Raw genomic sequence first — 20,499 nt, forward strand, 5'->3', positions numbered from 1 at the left:
CTCTTACCTTGAGGGTTGGCAGTTTGACTTTTTTACAACAGAAAGAAAACGTTACTTTCATATTACAAGTTACAAGAAAAAGTTGGTATACATGGATAGACCAAACCACTCCAGAGCATTAAACAGAGCAACAAGCACCGGGAGACAATTAACCATGATTAGTTGGCATGTATTCTCACTTCATCAAATCACTTAACTATAGTAAATTTACATGGTTGGTAAGCAGATACCCACTTGCTATTGAAGGATCTCCAAAATAAGACCATGCAGTCAATGATTAAAGACACAATCACCTTGATAATCAGAATATTCTCCATGCTCAATGCAGCTATGTAATAAAACTCAACAACTACTTAAGGCTACAACATGGTAAGTATTTGTTTTGTTTATTTCATAACACAAGATGAAATCATGCATCTACAAGCATATTCATACTGAATTGCATGACTAGTTCAGAGTTCTGAGCATAGCTTCTCACAAAAAGAAATGGGAATATCTGAGACAGAAGGCCATCACAAATATAGGTATCCTACGTTCAAAATTCTACAAAACTTGATGAGAGGCGCACTGGGAAATGATAGTCAGATCTTCTTACTGTGGGGGCATAAAATTGGTCACCAGCAGTCAAAACCCATTACATTGGTTGAAAGAAATGGATTTTCAGATCAGTATATAATCAAAACTATTTCCACTATTCTACCAAGCCTAAAGTTGAAATAGAAACTAACATCAGCTGATGATCATCTTGTTCAGGAATTCAGCTTGTTCAGGAAAGTATTCCAAAAGTTCATCTTTTGTCACCCAGATAAAATCATCACACTTTTTAATATCAAATTTGTTGGCTGCAATAACTTGGGATTTGAAGAAGAAGCGCTGTCACAAAAAATATAGAACAAACGCATTAGAAACACTTTGCAGAAGCTATCAGGGAATTTCCCCCCTCCCTTCCTGTGGATTAAAAGAATTTATACTGTCTCACTACTTCGATAATTAAAATGTCCATACCTTGATTGATGAAATTTTCTTATCTTCAGTGGGTTGTATGACCATATGACCCATAGGGGCATTTCCAACAAAATATGTATGTGAAAGATCTCCAATAACAGATTCTAGGGCAGACTCAGCACACTGCAAATAGTTGCAACAAATATCTCATTTTTCTAACCCAAATTACTGAAATCCCAAAAGAAATAAATTGAATAAACACTATTTACCTTGCGAAGGGTCTCTTCAGACTCATAAACTTTTTCTGGGAAATGCCAGACAGGCTTTCCACTAGGAGAGCCATGTGTGGCACCATGAACAAGAAGATAGAGTCTTCTGTCAAGTGCTCGCTGTAATGACCTTATGCATATCAACAAAATTTCATAATCAGTAACATGAAACAGTAGCCAGCGGAAGGAAATCAAATGCTGTGAATATCTATTGACATACTATTCATGTTCGTGCAAATCCAAAGTCGTGTATGCCATATTGGAGCCTAAAGCTCATTAAACCAATAAAAGAAAGTGAACCAACAGTTACTACCTTTTAGCAAATTTTGACTTAGTGATTAGTTGAAGAACAGAGGCAAGCTTTGTTGTATGGGGGGAAGGGGTGAAGAAGGCATTCAAAGAGAAAGGAAAAAAGCAAACGACAACCGCTCTCCGTTCTTAAAAATTTAAGGCACGTCAATGTCAAAAATTTAGTTATGGTAAATAATTTAGAAGTCAATAATTACCTATTGACAGGAAATGTTGAGTCTGCTGAATTTTGGTAAAGCAACTCTTGAATAGAAAAAAGATCTTCTAGTGCAATGTCCATTTTCAAATTTTTATATAATGTTTGACATAAAGTAAGAAGTCCAAGCTTGGTACCTCTGATCATTAGTTTTATCGGCCTCTGAGATTCGAGGAGCTGGTTTATAATCAATTTGATAATCACCTTTTCCCCTGCATATGAATAAAGATGTTACTGTGCGGCCGTGCCAGTTGACCATGTGGCATTTGATACTAAACAGAAAGGTCGAAAACTAGACAATGGTATCTGATAAGCATGTTCAAAAAGAACCGTATACATAACTAACGACTAATCAGAAAGAATACATGAAAAGAAAAGGCAATAGCACTACACTAGTCAAGGAGTAAAATCAGTTGGGACATAATGCTCTTATTTCTAAAAGATGGGGCAGTGTTTACTGTCCAACACGTGCACTGTTAGATCTCAATTTCTTAAAACCCGATATATTTAGATATTAATGAAATTAGGCCATTTCTAATTTTCTACCACAACATCATTAATCTGACAAGACAGTGAAGCTCTTCAAATTGTAAAATGCCAGCACTAAGATAGTGAGAGTATTCTTCAAGGTACATAAACTGTTCAATTTTGCATGGAATAAATGAAATAGGTCAAGTATCCTCTTTATATGTTGTACCCTATTTAATTGATAAGAGGCCATTCAATTTCATCACCACAAAAACTTTTGGCCTTGTACTATTGAAGAATGACTGCTGAGGCCTGATCGTGATCGCTTAACAACTTTCTTGTGGCTTTAGATCATGGATATTGAAAACCAAGCTGATTAGACTTTTAGTTGCTTTCCTTGAGTTAATGTTTTATAGTTGAATTTACCATACTCAATAAAGAAAGTGTATATTTGTTGCATTCCGGAGAAAACAAATGCCAAAACTGAAGGTGGAAAGAACCAAAGAGAGAGGGGATCAAGATTTAAAAGAAAAAACAATGAGTATGCCTCAAATCTCATGTATTTTTTGGATCAACAGTAGTATACAGCGCTATTGGATTTAGCTGTGATATAGGGTGTATGTCAGAAGTATCATAGAAGAAAATACTTGAAAGTTAGAGAAAGGACTGCCGGTATGGAAGAGACATATCTACCAAGGGGAATATCACTCTTGTAATAAGCATGCACACAAAGTGAGGGTAATGCATATTTTTTTAATCAGTAGTAGTATTCTAATTTGTTATCTTTCAAATTATTTGGCCAATATAGAAAAATAACTTGGACAAAAACCAGACATTCTTTAGTAAAGGAGGAGAAATACAGCTTTAAGTATCACCTTCTGAATTATTAGAAATGCCAACGCAAATGTAATAGGAACCTCAGACTTTAGAATCAAAGTTTACTATAGAAATGCTAAGGAAATTACCACAAGATCGTTACACATATTGGTCAATGATATCATTAAAGGCAACTATTGACAAAGGCAGGTCCATGATTTGAATTTTATGGGTTGGAGTTCAAAATTCTACCACAATCAATCTAATTTATTTTTTTTGAGTCAAAGGTAACCAACAATCAATCTAATTTACTGAGTTCAAAATCTATTATTTGTATATCTTTAGTGTGTTGTTTAACACATATATAGGTTCTGAGCTAAAGTTACTCGGTTCGCACGAACACGTAACTTGTATGCTAGGTTCGCCCTGGCTACTGAACCATATGCAAGGAAATATTAGGTGACAATGAGATTCATGCATATGCTAGGAGGGGAGAACCAGAAAATAAATTATAGGAAGGTTATATGTTGTATAGCCATCACTGCCATAAAGTCAGAGGTGACTGGTGAGAGAATAATTATGTTCCCTAGTATCTCATGCTTTGATGCGCTAGGTTTGCACGGAAAGAATCCTCGTGCATTTGAAGAGAGAACAAAACCTGCACCTGGGAGTACTGTGCCATTTATTCTATTTCTGGAAATGGGGAAGTTGATGTTGAGATTCATTATTTAAGGGTTTAATCATATAATTCTTGTACACCAGGATTCCAAAAAATTTTATTAACAGAACTTCAAACAAGAAAATAGTAAAAGGGCTAAAACGCCAAAAAATTGATCTTCTCTTTTGCCAATAGAGGAAGCAACAATTACTCATATTTTCCTGCAGTAAGTTACAGTAGCAACCTATGGCCCTAATTAGGCTTATGATGCTAGACAACATTGTGTGGATTAACGGTGGAAAAGTCCAAACACTGGGAGAGAGGCATGATTGGTAATGCACGATGAATCAGAAGCTGAGAAGACTAGTTTCTACAGTAAATTTCAGATTTAAGAAAGCTAGACACTCAAGAGGAAAATAACAGGAAAACAAGGAAAACCTTGAAATCTCTCCAAGACTAACTGTGCCATTAGCTTTCATGAGCCATAATCAATGTGTTATATTTTGGTACTTCTAACAGGATTTCATGCCTATAGCAATGAGCTATTTTTCCTGAAATTTTTTCCCCACTTCTTCATTCATTTGTAAGTTATAAATCCTTCCTTTTAATTGTTAATTGTATTTTAAAAAGGAAACTTGACCTTACTCTATGAGTATGAAGATTCCCTAAACCAACTAGGAAATAAATTATGATACCTATTCTCACAACTTCAAATTATCACAGCTGTAAGTAGTTTCCTAGAAAGAATATTTTCGCACAGATTTCCACAACTCAGGAATTCCGAAAATTACCAAAATACCTCTAGTGCTGGAATTCCAGAACTTAAACAATCTACGGAAAATAAAGGGCACCAAATTACAATCGTAACCAATCAGTAACAAATATTTTCTGGGCGAAGCTATTATGCATCCAAATTTTGAACTTTCTATTTGTCTCTTCTCTATTGTCTTCGTCGTCGACAGCATCAACCATTGCTGCTCATGCCTTTTTTAATAACTTAATACAGAACAGAGTAGATTCTGCTGTGGAAAACATCAACCAGCATTTAAAACAATATATCTCACACAGACAACTCAATTCTAGAGTAAAGAAGAATGCTCGGAACACCTTCCAACCTTTTTGACTTTTATGTTCTCTGCACAGTCTACAACAATTTCACTGGTCTATTATGTTTTAAACGCGTTTCATGTTTCGAATGCACACTCTTAATACCATTCATTACTACCTCCGTCCCAATTTGTGTGGCATCATTTGACTTGGCACGGAGTTTAAGAAAGAAAGGAAGACTTTTGAAATGTGTGGTCCAAAACAAGTCTTATAATGTGTGGTTTTAAATCTTTCAATAAAGTTAAATTGTTTCTAAATATAGAAAGGTGACATTCTTTTTGGGACAGACCAAAAAGGAAATGGTGCCACATAAATTGGGACAGAGGGAGTAGTTAATATTCATAATGATGATACATAATTCACAAGAAAAAGAATAAAATGACAAGGTATAATTCAGGCAATGCAACAAAAACTATACCTGGTATCAGACTTCTTCAGGAAACTTTCTGGATACTCCCGTCGATACTGCTGCCTCCAACGAAACCTATAAAAGCAATTAATAATAGCATTACTGCAATCAAATAAACACTGATTAAAGTTTACTAGTTATCCACATTGTCATTTACCAACTCTTGTCCAGGAACCTTTGCTCTTTTTTGCCCTCTCATTTTCTCCTTTTACTGACATCCTAGTTACCAACCTAATCTATGACCTCATTATTCTCAACTTTATTAGAAAGCACAAAAGCAAAATTAAACAAAAGAGGCTCCATTGTTTTTTGGATATACTTCATAACAGTTACTAATCAAAAGATTGAAATAGCTATCAACGCCACGTTTTCGCTTCCAGTAAGAGCTATAACCGTTATAGAAGATCCAGAAAGTTGACCTGACTAGTTTGGGATTGAGACATAATTGTTGTTATTATTGTTTTTAGCACTATAGTTTTGTAAAGCACATATATCAAACTACCCCCTTACTCCCCAATTAACAGTCCCATTTTCCAGAAAACGAAAAAAAATCAACACTAATTTTTGTTTTTGTCATTCTATTATAACACAACAATAATAGCATGTATTGAAAAACTGGTTCGATTGAAAATTGAAAAAAACATCTCTTTACATCATATACATGATTTAGGATCAATTAGGTACACCTGTATAGTTGAGGAATTTATGCTCTAAAAATGGTTCATTGTAATTGGATTATACTACAACAAAAACAACAACATACCCAGTGAAACCCCACATTGTAATTGGATTACATAAAGACTATTGAGTAGAAAAAGAAACTACACATTGGAAAGAAAAACTTACGAAAATTCTTGAAAAGCATAGACAGTAGGATCTATTTTGGGGACAACAACTGGTAATCTCTCGAACAGTACGGAGGCGACAATTTTATCAGTGTTGGATGAAGAAAACCAACGTTTACATTGCACAGATCGACCAATTGAAGAACACCACCTTTGCATTTTCACAAAACCCTAAAACCCCAAAGTTCCACAGCTCTTTAGAAATGTTTACTTAGTAATTATTATAATCTCTCTGTGAAATGCGTGTAAGCTCAGTAAAAGTGAAACCTGAGGTGTTGTCCCTTGAATGTACATATTTTCTTTCACAATATCATTTTTTTTTTCCTTTTCTGACTGTTAGTTTTTGTTTAGGGTTTTCTTTTTTCCTCCTCCTATTTTTACGTTCAGCCGTCTCGTTCTCTTTTTCGGAAAAGGGCCAAATATACACTTTGTTGGAACAATTAGCTATACGTGACCTTTTAGTTGTGAAATTAGTTTAGGTGATTCGTGGGGATGAATTAAAAGCAAAATCTAATTAAATTTGAGATTAAGAAAATTGAAGTCCAAAATATATTTTTTCAAACTTAATATATATATATATATATATATATATATAAAATATATATATATATTTTTAATTTAAAAAAACACTTTTAGACCTCCTTTTCCTCCACCGTTACGCACACCCCGCCCCCCAATTTTGCTATCTTTTTTTTTTTTTTAAGTTTTGAATTTTTTATTTTGTTGTTTCACCAGTTACCTCCCCATATATATATATATATATATATATATATATATATCCTCCCCCTCTTCCCACCCCTCCCTGCCCCCACCATAACCCAATATAAAAAAAAATTAAATTTTTTTTTTCAATTTATTTTATTTTCTTTTTTCACTAGCCGCCCCCCTCCTCCTCCCAAAAATCCTCCCCCCCCCCCCCCCCCCCAAATTTTTTCTTTTTTAAAAAAAGTTTTGATTTTCTTTATTTATTTTTTTCATCCCCTCCTCCTCCTCTCAACCCTCTCCCTGGGCCCGCCCCAAAAAAAAATTAATTTTTTTTACTAACCCCCCTCCTCCTCCTCCCACCTCTTCCCCCCTAGTTTTTTTTTTAAAAAAAATTGATTTTCTTTATTTGTTTTTTCACTCCTGCTCCTCCTCCCGACCCTCGCCTCCCCCCGATTTTTTTTTAATTTTAATTTTTTTTATCAGCCCCCACTCCTCCTCCTCTCCCCCCCCCCCCCCCCCCCCTCCCCACCCCAATTTTTTTAAATAAATTTTTTATTTTCTGTTTTAAAAAAAATTAATTTTTTTTCTTACTAGCCCCCACTCCTCTTCCTCGCCCCCAATTTTTTTTTAAAAATTTTAATTTTCTTTATTTTTTTTTTTCAACCACCCCCCCCCTCTCCGCCCCCAATTTTTTTAAAAAAAAATTTTGAAAAGTTTTCTTTTTGTTTTTTTGCACCCCACCCTTAGGAAAAAAAAAAAATTGTTTTGAAATTTTTTATTTTATTCCACCACCCACCATGATTTTCTTAAAAAATGATTTTTCTTGAAAAGAAGTTTTGAATTTTTTTTTGGTTTCTTACTACCCCTACCCACCCAAAAAAAAAATTGTTTATAAACTTATTTATTTTAATTAGTTGTGGTATTTGGAGCCAAGGTGGCTGCTGAACAATTTCTATTTATGAATTTATTTATTTTGCTTACTAATTGTTGTAATAGATGCATACAGTAGAATTGTTTAGTTGCTTAGTTATTGCAACAAATTACTCACCTTGTTGGAAGAAATCAAACAATTGCTTAAATTATTGTAAAAACTAAAAAATATGTCGCAATAGATGAGTTAATTGTTGCAACAGATCATACACTTGTTGAAGAAGTTGCAACAAGTTACTAATCTGTTTCAACAGATGGATCAGTTTAAACAAGTCACTAATCTGTTTAGACAAGTTGCCTAAATGATTGCAGATATAGTAAATGACAATCATCTGAGATGTTGAAGAAGTTGCAACAAGTTACTAACTGCTCCAATAAGTAACTAAACTATTTAAACAAGTTACTTAATATTTGTTTAGACAAGTTGCCTAAATGATTGATGTTTATGAATCATTTAATTGTTGAAGAAGTTGCAACAAGTTACTAATCCGTTCAACAAGTAACTAATAGAATTGTTTAGTTGTTTAAACAAGTTACTAATCTGTTTAGACTTAAAGTTGCCTAAATGATTGCAACAGATCATACGATTGTTGAAGAAGTTGCAATAAATTACTAATCTGTTTCAACAAGTTACTAATCGTTCCAACAAATAACTAATCATCTGATTGTTAAAACAATTACTAATCATTCGATAAGTAATCATAAACAAATTAATGGAAGAAGTTGCAACAAATTACTATCAATGATTTTAGTAGTTATATATATATATATATATATATATATATATATATATATATATATATATATATATTGATCACTAAATATGGTCGATTTTCATGTTGTTTATCACTAAATATGGGTGAATGACGTAGTTCACACCAATTCACTAACGATGATCACTCCGTTTAGTGTGTATTGGACTTAGTTGATCATCTATCGACCCAAAACACCATCAAATTGCTTAATATATATATATTGATATACTAAATATGGTTGATTTCCATTATTTATCACTAAATATGGGTGAATCAAGTAGTTAGCATCAATTAACTCCGATGATCACTCCGTTTAGTGCGTATTGGACTTAGTTGATCATCTATCGACCCAAAACACCATAAATTGCTTAAGTATATATATTGATCAATAAATATGGTTGATTTCCATCGTTTATCACTAAATATGGGTGAATCAAGTAGTTAACATCAATTCACTCAATGATCACTCCGTTTAGTGCGTATTGGACTTAGTTGATCATCTATCATCGACCCAAAACACCATCAAATTGCTTAAGTATATGTATTGATCAATAAATATGGTTGATTTCCATTGTTTATCACTAAATATGAGTGAATCAAGAAGTTCACATCAATTTACTCGATGATCACTCCGTTTAGTGCGTATTGGACTTAGTTGATCATCTATCATGACCCAAAACACCATCAAATTGCTTAAGTATATCTATTGATCAATAAATATGGTTGATTTCCATTGTTTACCACTAAAGATGGGTGAATCAAGTAGTTCACATCAATTCACTCTAATGATCACTCCGTTTAGTACGTATTGGACTTAGTTGATCACCTATCGTGACCCAAAACATCATCAAATTGCTTAAGTATATATATTGATCAATAAATATGGTTGATTTCCATTGTTTACCACAAATATGAATGATTCCCTTTATTGATCGCTAAATATGGGTGAACCAAGTAGTATCATCATCGCAAATTGCTTAAGTGTAGTATATATTGATCAATAAAGTAGTATGATTTCGTTGAACAAATATGTAGTATCCTTTGTAACAAGCGTAGTATATTTGTAGCAAGTGTAGTATCTGATACGAATTGTAGTATCTTCTGCCGCGCAAGTGTAGTATCTGTTGCAGCAAGTGTAGTATCTGTTCTAAGAATACACTTAGAATTGCCATCTAATCCATAAAATTACTATCTAATCCATTAAGGATGTTAGTGTGTGTATATATATATATATATATTCATCACTAAATATCATTGATTTCATTTGTTTAAAACTAAATATGGGTGAATCAAGTAGTTCACATCAATTCACTCTAATAATCACTCGATTTAATCCATCGACTTAGTAGATCATATATATATATATATATATATATATATATATATATATATATATTATCACTAAATATCATTGATTTCATTTGTTTAACACTAAATATGGGTGAATCAAGTAGTTCACATCAATTCACTCTAATGATCACTCGATTTAGTGCATACTGACTTAGTAGATCATATTTTCTGACTCAAAATACTATCAAATTGATTAAGTATTATATATTGATCACTAAATATCGTTGATTTCATTTGTTTATCACTAAATATGGGTGAATCAAGTAGTTCACATCAATTCACTCTAATGATCACTCGATTTAGTGTATACTGACTTAGTAGATCATCTTTCCTGACTCAAAATACTATCAAATTGATTAAGTATTATACATTGATCACTAAATATAGTTGATTTCCTTTGTTTATCACTAAATATGAGTGAATCAAGAAGTTCACATCAATTTACTATAATAATCACTTGATTTAGTGCATACTGACTTAGTAGATCATCTTTCCCGACTCAAAATACTAAAATTGATTAAGTATTATATATTGATCACTAAATATCGTTGATTTCATTTACTTATCACTAAATATGGGTGAATCAAGTAGTTCACATCAATTCACTCTAATGATCATTGGATTTAGTATTATATATTGATCACTACTTATGATTGATTTCATTTGTTTATCACTAAATATCATTGATTCTCTTTGTTGATGATGAATCAAGTAGCATCCGTTACAACAACTGTAATATCTGTTGCAACAAGTGTAGTATATGTTGCAACAACTGTAGTATCTGTTGCAGCGAATGACATAGTTGCTGAACAGGTCCTTACTTTTGTTGGATAAAACACAACAAGTTACCCAGTTTCTGCAACAAGTCACTCCACTTGTTGAAAAAACCCCGACATGTAACTTAGATTCTTGTAACAAGGCTGTCGATTATTGCAACAGTTTGCTTATTTATTTGAAAATCTTTTAGTAGTTGGATAAAACACAAGTTACTAGTTGTTGCAACAAGTCCTGTTACTTGTTGGATAAAACCCAACAAGTTACAGAGCTGTTGCTACAGATTCATTACTTGTTGAAAACTGTTCAGCAATTTATTAACAACAATACACACATTTGTGATTTGAACACGATCAACATATCATATAAACCAAGTTCACAAGCACCAAGAACAGAAATTACCATTCTAAAAAAGAATAACATTAAAATGTCATAAAGTTCCAACAAATAACTATTATTACAACACAGTGCAATTAACAACTATGGAGCATTTTGGCTTGGACAACAACTACAAATCTGTTGGATATTTTCTACAAACAGAACCAAATAACTGAAGCTATATCCAATAGATTTGTAGTTGTTGGAACAGATTGTCTACTTGTTCCCACAAGTGTAGAACTTGTTACAACAACTATAAATCCGTCGGATATCTTCTATAAATAGAACCAGATAAATACCAAGACAAGAACAAAAAAAACCATCTATTGGATATCTTTTCCTAAACCCTGAACCATACCAGGACAATAACAGAAAAACCATCTATTTCACTACAAATACACTATAACAACAACCTGAATTTTATCTAAACTTTTCCTAAACCCCCAAAAAAAAAATCAAAATTTCTTTTCAATATTCTTTTTGGGGGAAGTGGCAAAAAAAAAAAACTTTTCAAAACTTTTTTTTTAAACAAACATTTTTTTTGGAAGAGTGGGGGGTGGTAGGTGCAAAATAATAAAAAGAAAAACTTTTCAAAACTTTTTTTAAAAAAGCAATTATTGTTTTTTTTTGGGGGGGGGGGGGTAGTGAGGGGTGGTAGGAGGAGGGGAGCTGGTGAAAAAATTAAAAAAAAAAAAAATTTTTTTAAATTTTTTTTTGTGGGGGTGGGGGGGGGGGGGGATGGGAGGAAAGGAGTGGAGTTGGTAAGAAAAAAATTAAACTTTTTTTTTTTTTTTTAGGGGAGGGGTGGTGTTGGTGAGGTGGGGGGTTGCGAGGAGGAGGAGAACAAGGGGTGTGAAAAAAAAATCAAAATTTTTTTTAGCGGTGGGGGTAGTGAGGGGTGGGAGGAGGAGCGGGGGTGGTGAAAAAAAAAAAAATCAAAACTTTTTAAATTTTTTTTTTTTGTGGGGAGGAGGAGTGGAGGCTGGTAAGAAAAAATCAAAACTTTTTTTTAAATTTTTTTTTGGGTAAGGGTGGAGGGAGGGTTGCTAGGAGGACGAGGAGGGAGGGGTGAAAAAATAAATAAAGAAAATAAAAAAATTAATTATTTAAGGGGGGGGGGGGGGGGTTAAGGGGTTGGGAGGAGGAGGGGGTGAAAAAAAAAAAAAAAAAAAAAAAAAAGTTTAGGGGGTGTGGGGTGGGGGCGGGGGAGGCGAGTGGGGGGCATGGGGTCGGGGGCGGGGTGGGTCAAAGTGTTAAAAATAAAACTTGAGTGCAAAGTGTTAAAAATAAAGTTGGGGGTCAAAGTGTCAAAATGGAAACTTTTGGGTAACTTCAAAACCCCTTAATCACTAATAGAAAATTATCATCTCCACCTAATAATTAAAACTTGAGTCACCTCTCCTAAAATAAAAAACTAAAGAGTCACCAATAATTAAATGCCCCCACTTTGTTATACTTTGGCTTTAAATATACTCATGTCGTTATACTATTAGTTCAAATATATCTTTTTTCTGTTAAAATTGTTCAAGATAGACATCCAATCCAACATGATACTAACATTTGATGAGGTAGATGCCATGTGACATGCCACCTCAGCCCCTAACCATTTTACCCCTCCCCTCTATTTGTTCTTCCACCACTAACCCTCTACCATTATTACCACCAATTGGACCTTAAGATCGACTCCGACTAAATATGTTTGTTTATTCTATGAGCTTGTCTTTGACTCTTTCTGCTATGATCTTTCTAACTAATTATCAGGGGCGGAGCCAGGTAATGGCTAGGGGTTCATCGGAACCCCCTTCGGCGAAAATTAGCCTGTATATCCAAGGTTAAAATTATTTTTTATGTATATATATATAGTAGATGTTGAATCTCCTTAGCTTCTTCGTTTGTTTACTACTTTATATTTTGCAACCCCCTTAGTGAAAATCCTGACTCTATTTTAGTTCAACCTGCTAACACATATTGCTCCTTTAAATGTTCCGATGAAAAATAGCAACAGAACTGAACCTCAACTTTCAATTTTTCCATCTGAAACTTGGTCATTGGATCACTTGCCACTTCTCATGAATCTTGAGTAGCTATATGTTTTCTGTGCTATAACGCTGTATGTTGAGATGGTTCAACTGAAAAAACAATTGCTATCTGATAAAATTTTAACTACTTCTGGTTTCTATGTCCAATTTTTAAGGTTTAATTGGTGGCAATGATGGTGAAGAGGAAGAAATTTTTAGTGGTGGAAGAACAAATAGAGGAGAGAGGTAAAATGAGTTAGGGTCTTTGAGGTGGCATGCTTAAATCAAATGATCTTGTCATGTAGGATTGGATGTCCACTCTGGACAACTTTAAAGGAGAAATGGTATATTTGAACCAATAGTCTGACGACAGGGTATATTTAGGGCCCGTTTGGCCATAAATACCAAAAACTTTTTCACTTTTTTTGGAATTTTTGAAGTTGGAGTTGTGTTTGGCCATAGTTTTTGAAATTGTAGTTTTTAGTGAAATGTAGTGTAAAAAAGTGAAAAAATTGAAATTTTTTGAAAAATAAGTTTTTCTTGTTTTTAGTATTCCAGAATACTACTCTGGAAAAAAGTGAATAATTTTTATGGCCCATCGCTAAAAGTAAAAAAAGTGAAAAAAAAATTTCGGAAAAAAGTGAATAATTTTTATGACCAAACGCCCACTTAGACTCAAAGTATAATGAAGGGTATATTTGACCCTTTCCCAATAGTACAGGGGTATATTTGGCCCTTTTCGAAGAAAAAAATTATATTTGCTAAAAGAAAATAATACTCATTAGATAAAACAATAAAAAAGCTAGCCTCTTTCATCTCTTCGAAGGGAAAATGCTCATGTCCGTAAATTAAACACTTCACACAATTTATTACGACTAAATACTTCAAAAACAACAAAAGCCATCTTCAAAACAAAACACAAGTTCAAACTAAAATATAGAAGCCATTGAAAGAAGATGGCAACATCATCAAAATGGGAATGATAGAAATTCAACACATTGCGTTGGAGTTTGATAGGTAAAATTCTAACTGTTACATATTGTGATGGTATTTCACATACGTGAAGCGTTGAGTTATTATAATTAGGAAAAATGTCAAAAATATTCCTGAACTATTCGAAATAGAATAACTTTGCCCTCAATTTCATTTTTTTCTTTAATAAAAATATCCTCGCCGTTAGTCAAACAGCTCAAAAATGCCTATCATCCACTCTGACAATGTACTCCAGAACAAGAAAAAATGGTCAGTTTTGCCCTTAAATTATTGGACGATGTTACCCTTTGTTTAACTGGGTTAATAATTACAAATAATAGTTAAAAAGCAAGAGTTTTAATTTCAACAACAATAACAATATACCCAATGTAATCCCACAAAGATTAGTGCATGCGCAGATCTTATCAAGTAGAGAGGCAGGACTTTTAATTTAAAAATGGAAAAATGATACATATTGTAATCATCAAGTTGAACTGATAATATAAAGTTTAATTCCATTTCAATACGCCTTCTCGACGACTTTGGCTAATATCCACTTCCTTTTCCTAAATTCCAAGAATCCGCGACTTTTGTAGCACAAAAAACAAAAAGTTAAACCAAACTAGCACCAAAAAAAAAACATTCTTGGGTTTCGCATAAAGGACCAGCGCAAAAAACTTGGGCGCTCACGCGTAATTTAGTGCGTGAATGGGGTCAACAAAAAAGTCAACCCCTCCTTCCCCGCATTGACCCGACTTTAACCCCACCATCACTACCGCGGTTTCGATGGTCTTTGACCTCAAAACGCTATTATTTTCATGTTGTTTTAATCAACTAAATTCTTGGTATATTGAAGTGTAGGAACAAGTTTAGGTTGGATTTCGAATAGAGCGGCGTAGAACACATTTCAAAAACTCAAAAAAGCTTCAATCTAGGTATTTCACTACGAATTTTCTATTACATTGTTAAATATATTATTACCCTAAGCATGGTCATTGTGTAACTGTGGTGGATTTCTCATTTTACGCATTTTTTTGTGCGTTTTTGGGCCGTATACCTTTGCGGCATTGGCCCATTTTTTTCATTTTTTTAAATTTGTTTATCTATTGTTAATTAGTTAATTATTTATTGCTTGTTTATTAAGTATTTGTTAATTGTTCGATTAGCGACTTAAGTATTTATTAATTGTTAGACTAGCTATTTTAATTGTTAGACTGACTAATTATTTATTTAGTTTTTGTTAAGCCAATTGTTTATTTGTTAATAATTTCTTAATTGGTTAATTAATTGTTTATTTGTTAAATATACGATAATAATTTATTAATTTTTTGATTAGTTACTTAATTGTTTATTTATTAAATATATGATAATAACTTGTTAATTATTTGATTAGTTAGTTAATTGTTTATTTATTAATTATTTATACTAATTGTATGCTAACTAATTGTTAATTATTTGACTTATCTTTATATTTTAGGATTGAAAACCCTTAGTTTAGGATTCATAACCCGTATCTTAGGATTGAAAACCCTTAATATAATTTTCTATAAAAGATTACATAACTAATATTACTTGTTAATGATTTATTTAAAATACGTAAAACAGATGGGTCACAATCCTTAATAAAATTTTCGATAAAAGATTACATAACTAATATTACTTGTTAATGATTGATTTAAAATATGTAAAACAGATGGGTCACCACAATCTCCAATAAAATTTTCGATAAAAGATTACATAACTAATATTACTTGTTAATGATTGATTTAAAATACGTAAAACAGATGAGTCACCACAATCCTTAATAAAATTTTCGATAAAAGATTACATAACTAATACTACTTGTTAATGATTGATTTAAAATGCGTAAAACAGATGGATCACCACCCTCTTGATCCGGGGCCCTTCGACCGAGAGTTCTTTGTATCTTCGGCCGAGCATAGGTCGCAACATATATGGACATCCGACCTGCAGACTGGTCGAGGTCGAGTACCCGGTTAGGGGACTCGGCATGGGAGATCTTGGGCGCTCGCCCCCGCATCCTCGTGTCCTGGATATACTACGTTGGGGCGGTATCTACGGTGCGTCGAAGTTCGTCGAGTACAGCACGATAGGTCGCTAGTGAAGACATTGATTGAGAGGTGGCGACCGGAGACGCACACATTTCATCTCTGCACCGGTGAGGCTACCATTACCCTTCAGGATGTGGAGGTCATTTATGGGCTACAGGTTGATGGACGCCCATTGTATATTGAGGAGCCTCCTATGCTGCCGCCTTACCGGGATGAGTTGACTAGGCTCACCGGTTTCGCGGCTTTGGATGGTCATATTTCCGGCCAGAGTCGGCTTTTGTTGTCGGCCACTTTACGCTCGGCTTGTGCCTCGCGGACATGCGGCTCCAGATTGGAGGGGACACGCGCCGGGCGTGTTGGCCAAACGTTCGCGTGCATGCCTACTCGTCATTGGGGGCCATCTTGCTCCCCGAACACTTCGGGCCCGCACGTGAGGCAGGGGTATCTTCGGTATATCGACGATCTCGGCGAGATAGGATGTTATAGTTGGGCTGCTGTGCTGGGCTACATGTATCGAGGATTCTGCCGATGTTCTATGGGCACGAGGGTGGAGGTCCCTGCATTTTGCTCTCTCCTTCAGGTGTTGACACCCAATTTTGTCCCTCCTTTATTCTAATTTATTTCCTTGGGTTTTTAAATTTTTTAACGAGCTAAATGCTTTGTTTCACTACTATTTTTATTACTATTAACATCGTTACTTTCTTTACTCTGTTACGAGTTTTAAATGGTTCGTCATCGTCATTTAGGGATTTGTACTCGTTAAATTAATTACAAGACAACACTTTGTTAAATCCTTATTTTTCTACATATCAATTATTAATTGTCTTCATATAGTATATATGGTACTAGTTATTAAATTAGAAGCCCAAAGAATAATTTAAAATAGGGGAGAAAAGATCAACATTTTTTTTAGCCAAAACAGGCCCAATTCGTGACTAGCCCACAACAATCCGTAGCCCATTACCGATTTCCCCTCCTATTCCAAAACGACCAGCCCACTAGCACTACGTCTACGCGACCCAATCCGGCCCAGCCTTTCCTCTTCATCCCTAAAACCTAATGAACAAAAGAAAACAAACACAGCCCTGCTTCTCTCTCTTTACGCCTCCCACCTCTTTCCTCTTCAACATAAGAGACGATTCGCCTTTAGCCATGGCAGATTTCTGTCTTACCATTTCCATACAAGTCCTCCCTCTCTCCTACCTGTAACGTTCGGGTCAACATAAACAACGAAAACACTTTGAAATTTCTGAAAAGGGAGATCAGCTTTAAAGATTCGATTCGGTTTTCAAACAGCGATTGACATTAAAATCCCGCCCAAACGAAACCCTAGTTTTCGACACCTATAAATACGTCTCTAAGTGCTCAGCCGAAAGGGGGGAATTTTGGGGGGAATCAGTAGCTCACTTTAAAGTTTCATCCCATTTGACAAATCCTTATCTGTTCTTAACCATTTTCTCATACGAGAAACTTTCGGGTCCGTTTCGATCTGGTATTTGAATCTGTTCGGGTGTAGATTCGAGACTCGAAGCCCCGTTCACTGCACCCACAAGAGGTAATACTTGACCTTGCTTTTTTTTTTTTTTTCTTTTTTTTATAGACGCTGTTTAGGCTGTAGGAAATTCACATCTTTGGGTGCTGTGATCTGTTTGTGTAATGTATATCGGGATTTTGGAGGAGTATGTCTAGTTTGATTTCATGCATGTTCAATATATGATTTTCTTGATTGGTTCTGTGAGTTAGTTCATTTCGCCATAGGAACTGAATAGTTCAGTACACTGATTTAGTATAAAAACATGTATACACGACATATAAAGGCAACATACTAGTGTATATCTCGGACTATATTTGTTGTGTTGCTGTTGTTGAGTAAACTCAACTTTAAACTCTACCCTTTCGACAAAAAGCGTGAATCAAATTTGGTCCGTTATATTGTAATGGACATTTGATAAAAGCGAGAACCTTTACGTAGATTATGTTTTTGTTTTTAGCCGATTGTTGTTGTTTTTTTTTTTTTTTAGCTGGTAAAGTCTGAGTGACTTTGATTGAAGAATTTATTCAGGTTATCTGGCTAAATCAGCTTCTCATTATTGTTTTATGCCGAAGTATGATGCTTGTTCTTCATGTGCAATTCGTTTAGTTGAAGCTTGTGTCAGATCAAGTTTTGTGTTATTTAGGATATATATGTGAAGGCTGATGATAGTCCATTTACAGTGATTCCTGCCTTATTCCCCTACTTGTAAACTATGCGCCATGTAGTATTTAGTTCACCTTCATTATCATTTCAAGATCAAATAAAATCAGTCCTTTAGCTATTGCTCTCCTGCATTTTGTGTCATTATGTTTAGATTCGGAATTTCTTTAGGCATTAGTTAGTATAACAAGCATGAGTTTTGATCCATTTCATTGATTAAATAGGTCTGCTCCTAATTCGAAATGTAGCAAAGTGTGTTTCCCGTCATTATAATGTAGGAGATAATTGTATGAGATAGTTTGGTACAATATTACTATTAAGTGATTTTCGACTTTGCTTGTTTCATTTCCATTGTCTATTAGAAAGTTGGAACCTGTTTTAACTCCCTATCATTTTTTCCGTTCTTTTCCTTGCATACGTGCTATGGAGCCGAAGAGTCCTACAATGAGACTACGTATATCATCATTGAGTGAAGATCAAGCGTTTCCGCCTCATTTTTTCACCGGCTTCTCTCGCCCTAACGTATCCCAAATAGAAATTCGAAAGAAGGGCGAGGGGAATGATGAATATTCTCTTACCTTCCGCTATTAAATGTTTGCTTTATATTGTGAATGTTATTTTGATGTTGGTTTGGGTCCAGATGCTTAGGAAAGTCTACAATGATTTATAATTATTCGTTGGTAAAATTCCTGTCACGGCCTCTTAAGTTTAGAAGTCCCAGAATTCTGTAGAGGTCCATTGATTCAGTCCATAAGTCCATTCTCTTTTCCATAGTGTGTAGCGTATACAAGGCTGTAAGGTTAAAAGCTCACTGTAGGGAAGCATATAGGGATTTTTATTGGTTGAAATTAGCTAATATTTAATAGATGAACTTATCATATAAGTTAAGTGAAAATCTGATGATTTCTTAAACCTTAGTTTTCCTAACAGACAAAACGTCATTGAGTTGGGCCAAACTATTTCGATATTTAGCCACTTATTTACTTAAAAAAGAAAATCAATCATTTCCACTCCAAACACTTTTAAGAACGGCTTTCATGAATTTTATTCATTGTCCCAATTAAAGAGACGTAAATGTTTTCTCCAAAATTAACAAAGTGCTGCCCCTTGTCATTTCAGTGTTTGAACAAAGAAAATCATTTTTATTACTAGCCTAATTAGTCGTAAGTTCGGTCGGTTAACCATTATTAATGGAATCTAGAGGATGCCTAATACCTTCCCTCTAGGTTGTTTGAACCCGTACCTAAAATCTTTTTTGGTTTCGTAGACTTTAAAATAAAATCAACTTTAAATAATTACTTTAATTAACTTTAGGTGCCCTAATTCATCATAAATAATTTGGTGGCGACTCTTAACTTTAAATAACCTCGGAATTACCGAGATGTTATAAACTATTTTGACCCAGGTTAAAATAGGGTATGACATCAGGTAATATATTTAAGTGTGTGTAATTAAACACAAAATATATTTTTTAAAAACGACGATAAAAATATTTTTTAAATGACTATATCGGATATGGGTGTGGACTAGGTTGAGACTTTTTTCCAGCGTGCAAGCTCACCATCCCCCACTCTTCTTGTGCCGATGCCATACGGGCACGGAGATGGTCGCGGCGTCTTGGCCAGGCGGTGTGGAGGGCGCGCCACAACCTTACTATCGTTTAGGGATCGGCTAGACGCGTAGCGGCGCGGACGGTATGTTCGTATTTTGGATACACACGCTATTTGAACCACATAGGCACTATTTTTAGTCTTTTATTGTACAAAGCTAATTCGAATTCTTTTTACGGGATTTTATATGGACGCGGTATGATCATATTTTGGATGAGGTTTGTCGGCGTTTTGTAGGGCTGATCGGCACGTGGATGTCGCGGTGTCCATTGATACATATGGATATCGTTGAGTATCACGTGCGGAAGCCCGTGTTACGGCGGGATTTAGATATGTACAAATATGCCGCGGCTACGGTTGGGGCGTGACCCACTATGCGAGGGGACGAGCGTGCGGGCGTCGATGATGCATGGCGGCTCCCGTATGCGACGGGTCGAGGAGTTGGGATGTCGGATGGCGAGCCTTGCGGTGGTCGGACAACTCCCGTCTCCATGTGTATATGAAGTGGTACGTACGGACCTCTCGCGTAAATTATTGTTTATAGTTTCACATCCTAAATTGATAATTAAAAAAAAACGTGACACATTCGAAATCTGTGCGTGAAAGGGGAGTGTAAAAGGATTATCTATATATTAAATTATCTAGAACAACAGTAAGTTCATCACCTTGATATTAAATTATCTATATATATATATGATTTTATTTAAAAAATGTTTTTT

General features: G+C 34.6%; 1 protein-coding gene across 1 annotated transcript; it reads right to left on the minus strand.

Moving 5' to 3' along the window:
* Positions 1 to 367: 367 nt before the first annotated feature.
* On the minus strand, positions 368 to 6,404 carry LOC132048864 (uncharacterized). The gene is made up of 6 exons (XM_059439553.1): positions 6,024 to 6,404; positions 5,187 to 5,252; positions 1,857 to 1,931; positions 1,215 to 1,344; positions 1,006 to 1,128; positions 368 to 873 (listed from the first exon to the last, which is right to left on the minus strand). The coding sequence occupies exons 1-6, from the start codon at positions 6,179 to 6,181 to the stop codon at positions 730 to 732; spliced, it is 696 nt and encodes a 231-aa protein (XP_059295536.1). The 5' UTR covers positions 6,182 to 6,404; the 3' UTR covers positions 368 to 729.
* Between the last annotated feature and the right edge of the window lie 14,095 nt (positions 6,405 to 20,499).

This window comes from Lycium ferocissimum, chromosome 1 (genome assembly GCF_029784015.1).
Source record: "Lycium ferocissimum isolate CSIRO_LF1 chromosome 1, AGI_CSIRO_Lferr_CH_V1, whole genome shotgun sequence".
Taxonomy (NCBI): Eukaryota; Viridiplantae; Streptophyta; class Magnoliopsida; order Solanales; family Solanaceae; genus Lycium; species Lycium ferocissimum.

Bases quoted from the DNA above. Each gene is read 5' to 3' on its own strand.
- LOC132048864 (XM_059439553.1), bottom strand. From the start codon at position 6,181: ATGCAAAGGTGGTGTTCTTCAATTGGTCGATCTGTGCAATGTAAACGT. The intron at 1,345-1,856 runs GTACCAAGCTTG...GATATGCATAAG, and splicing joins GATAAAACTAATGATCAGAG to GTCATTACAGCGAGCACTTG. The intron at 874-1,005 runs GTATGGACATTT...TTTTTGTGACAG, and splicing joins AGAAAATTTCATCAATCAAG to CGCTTCTTCTTCAAATCCCA.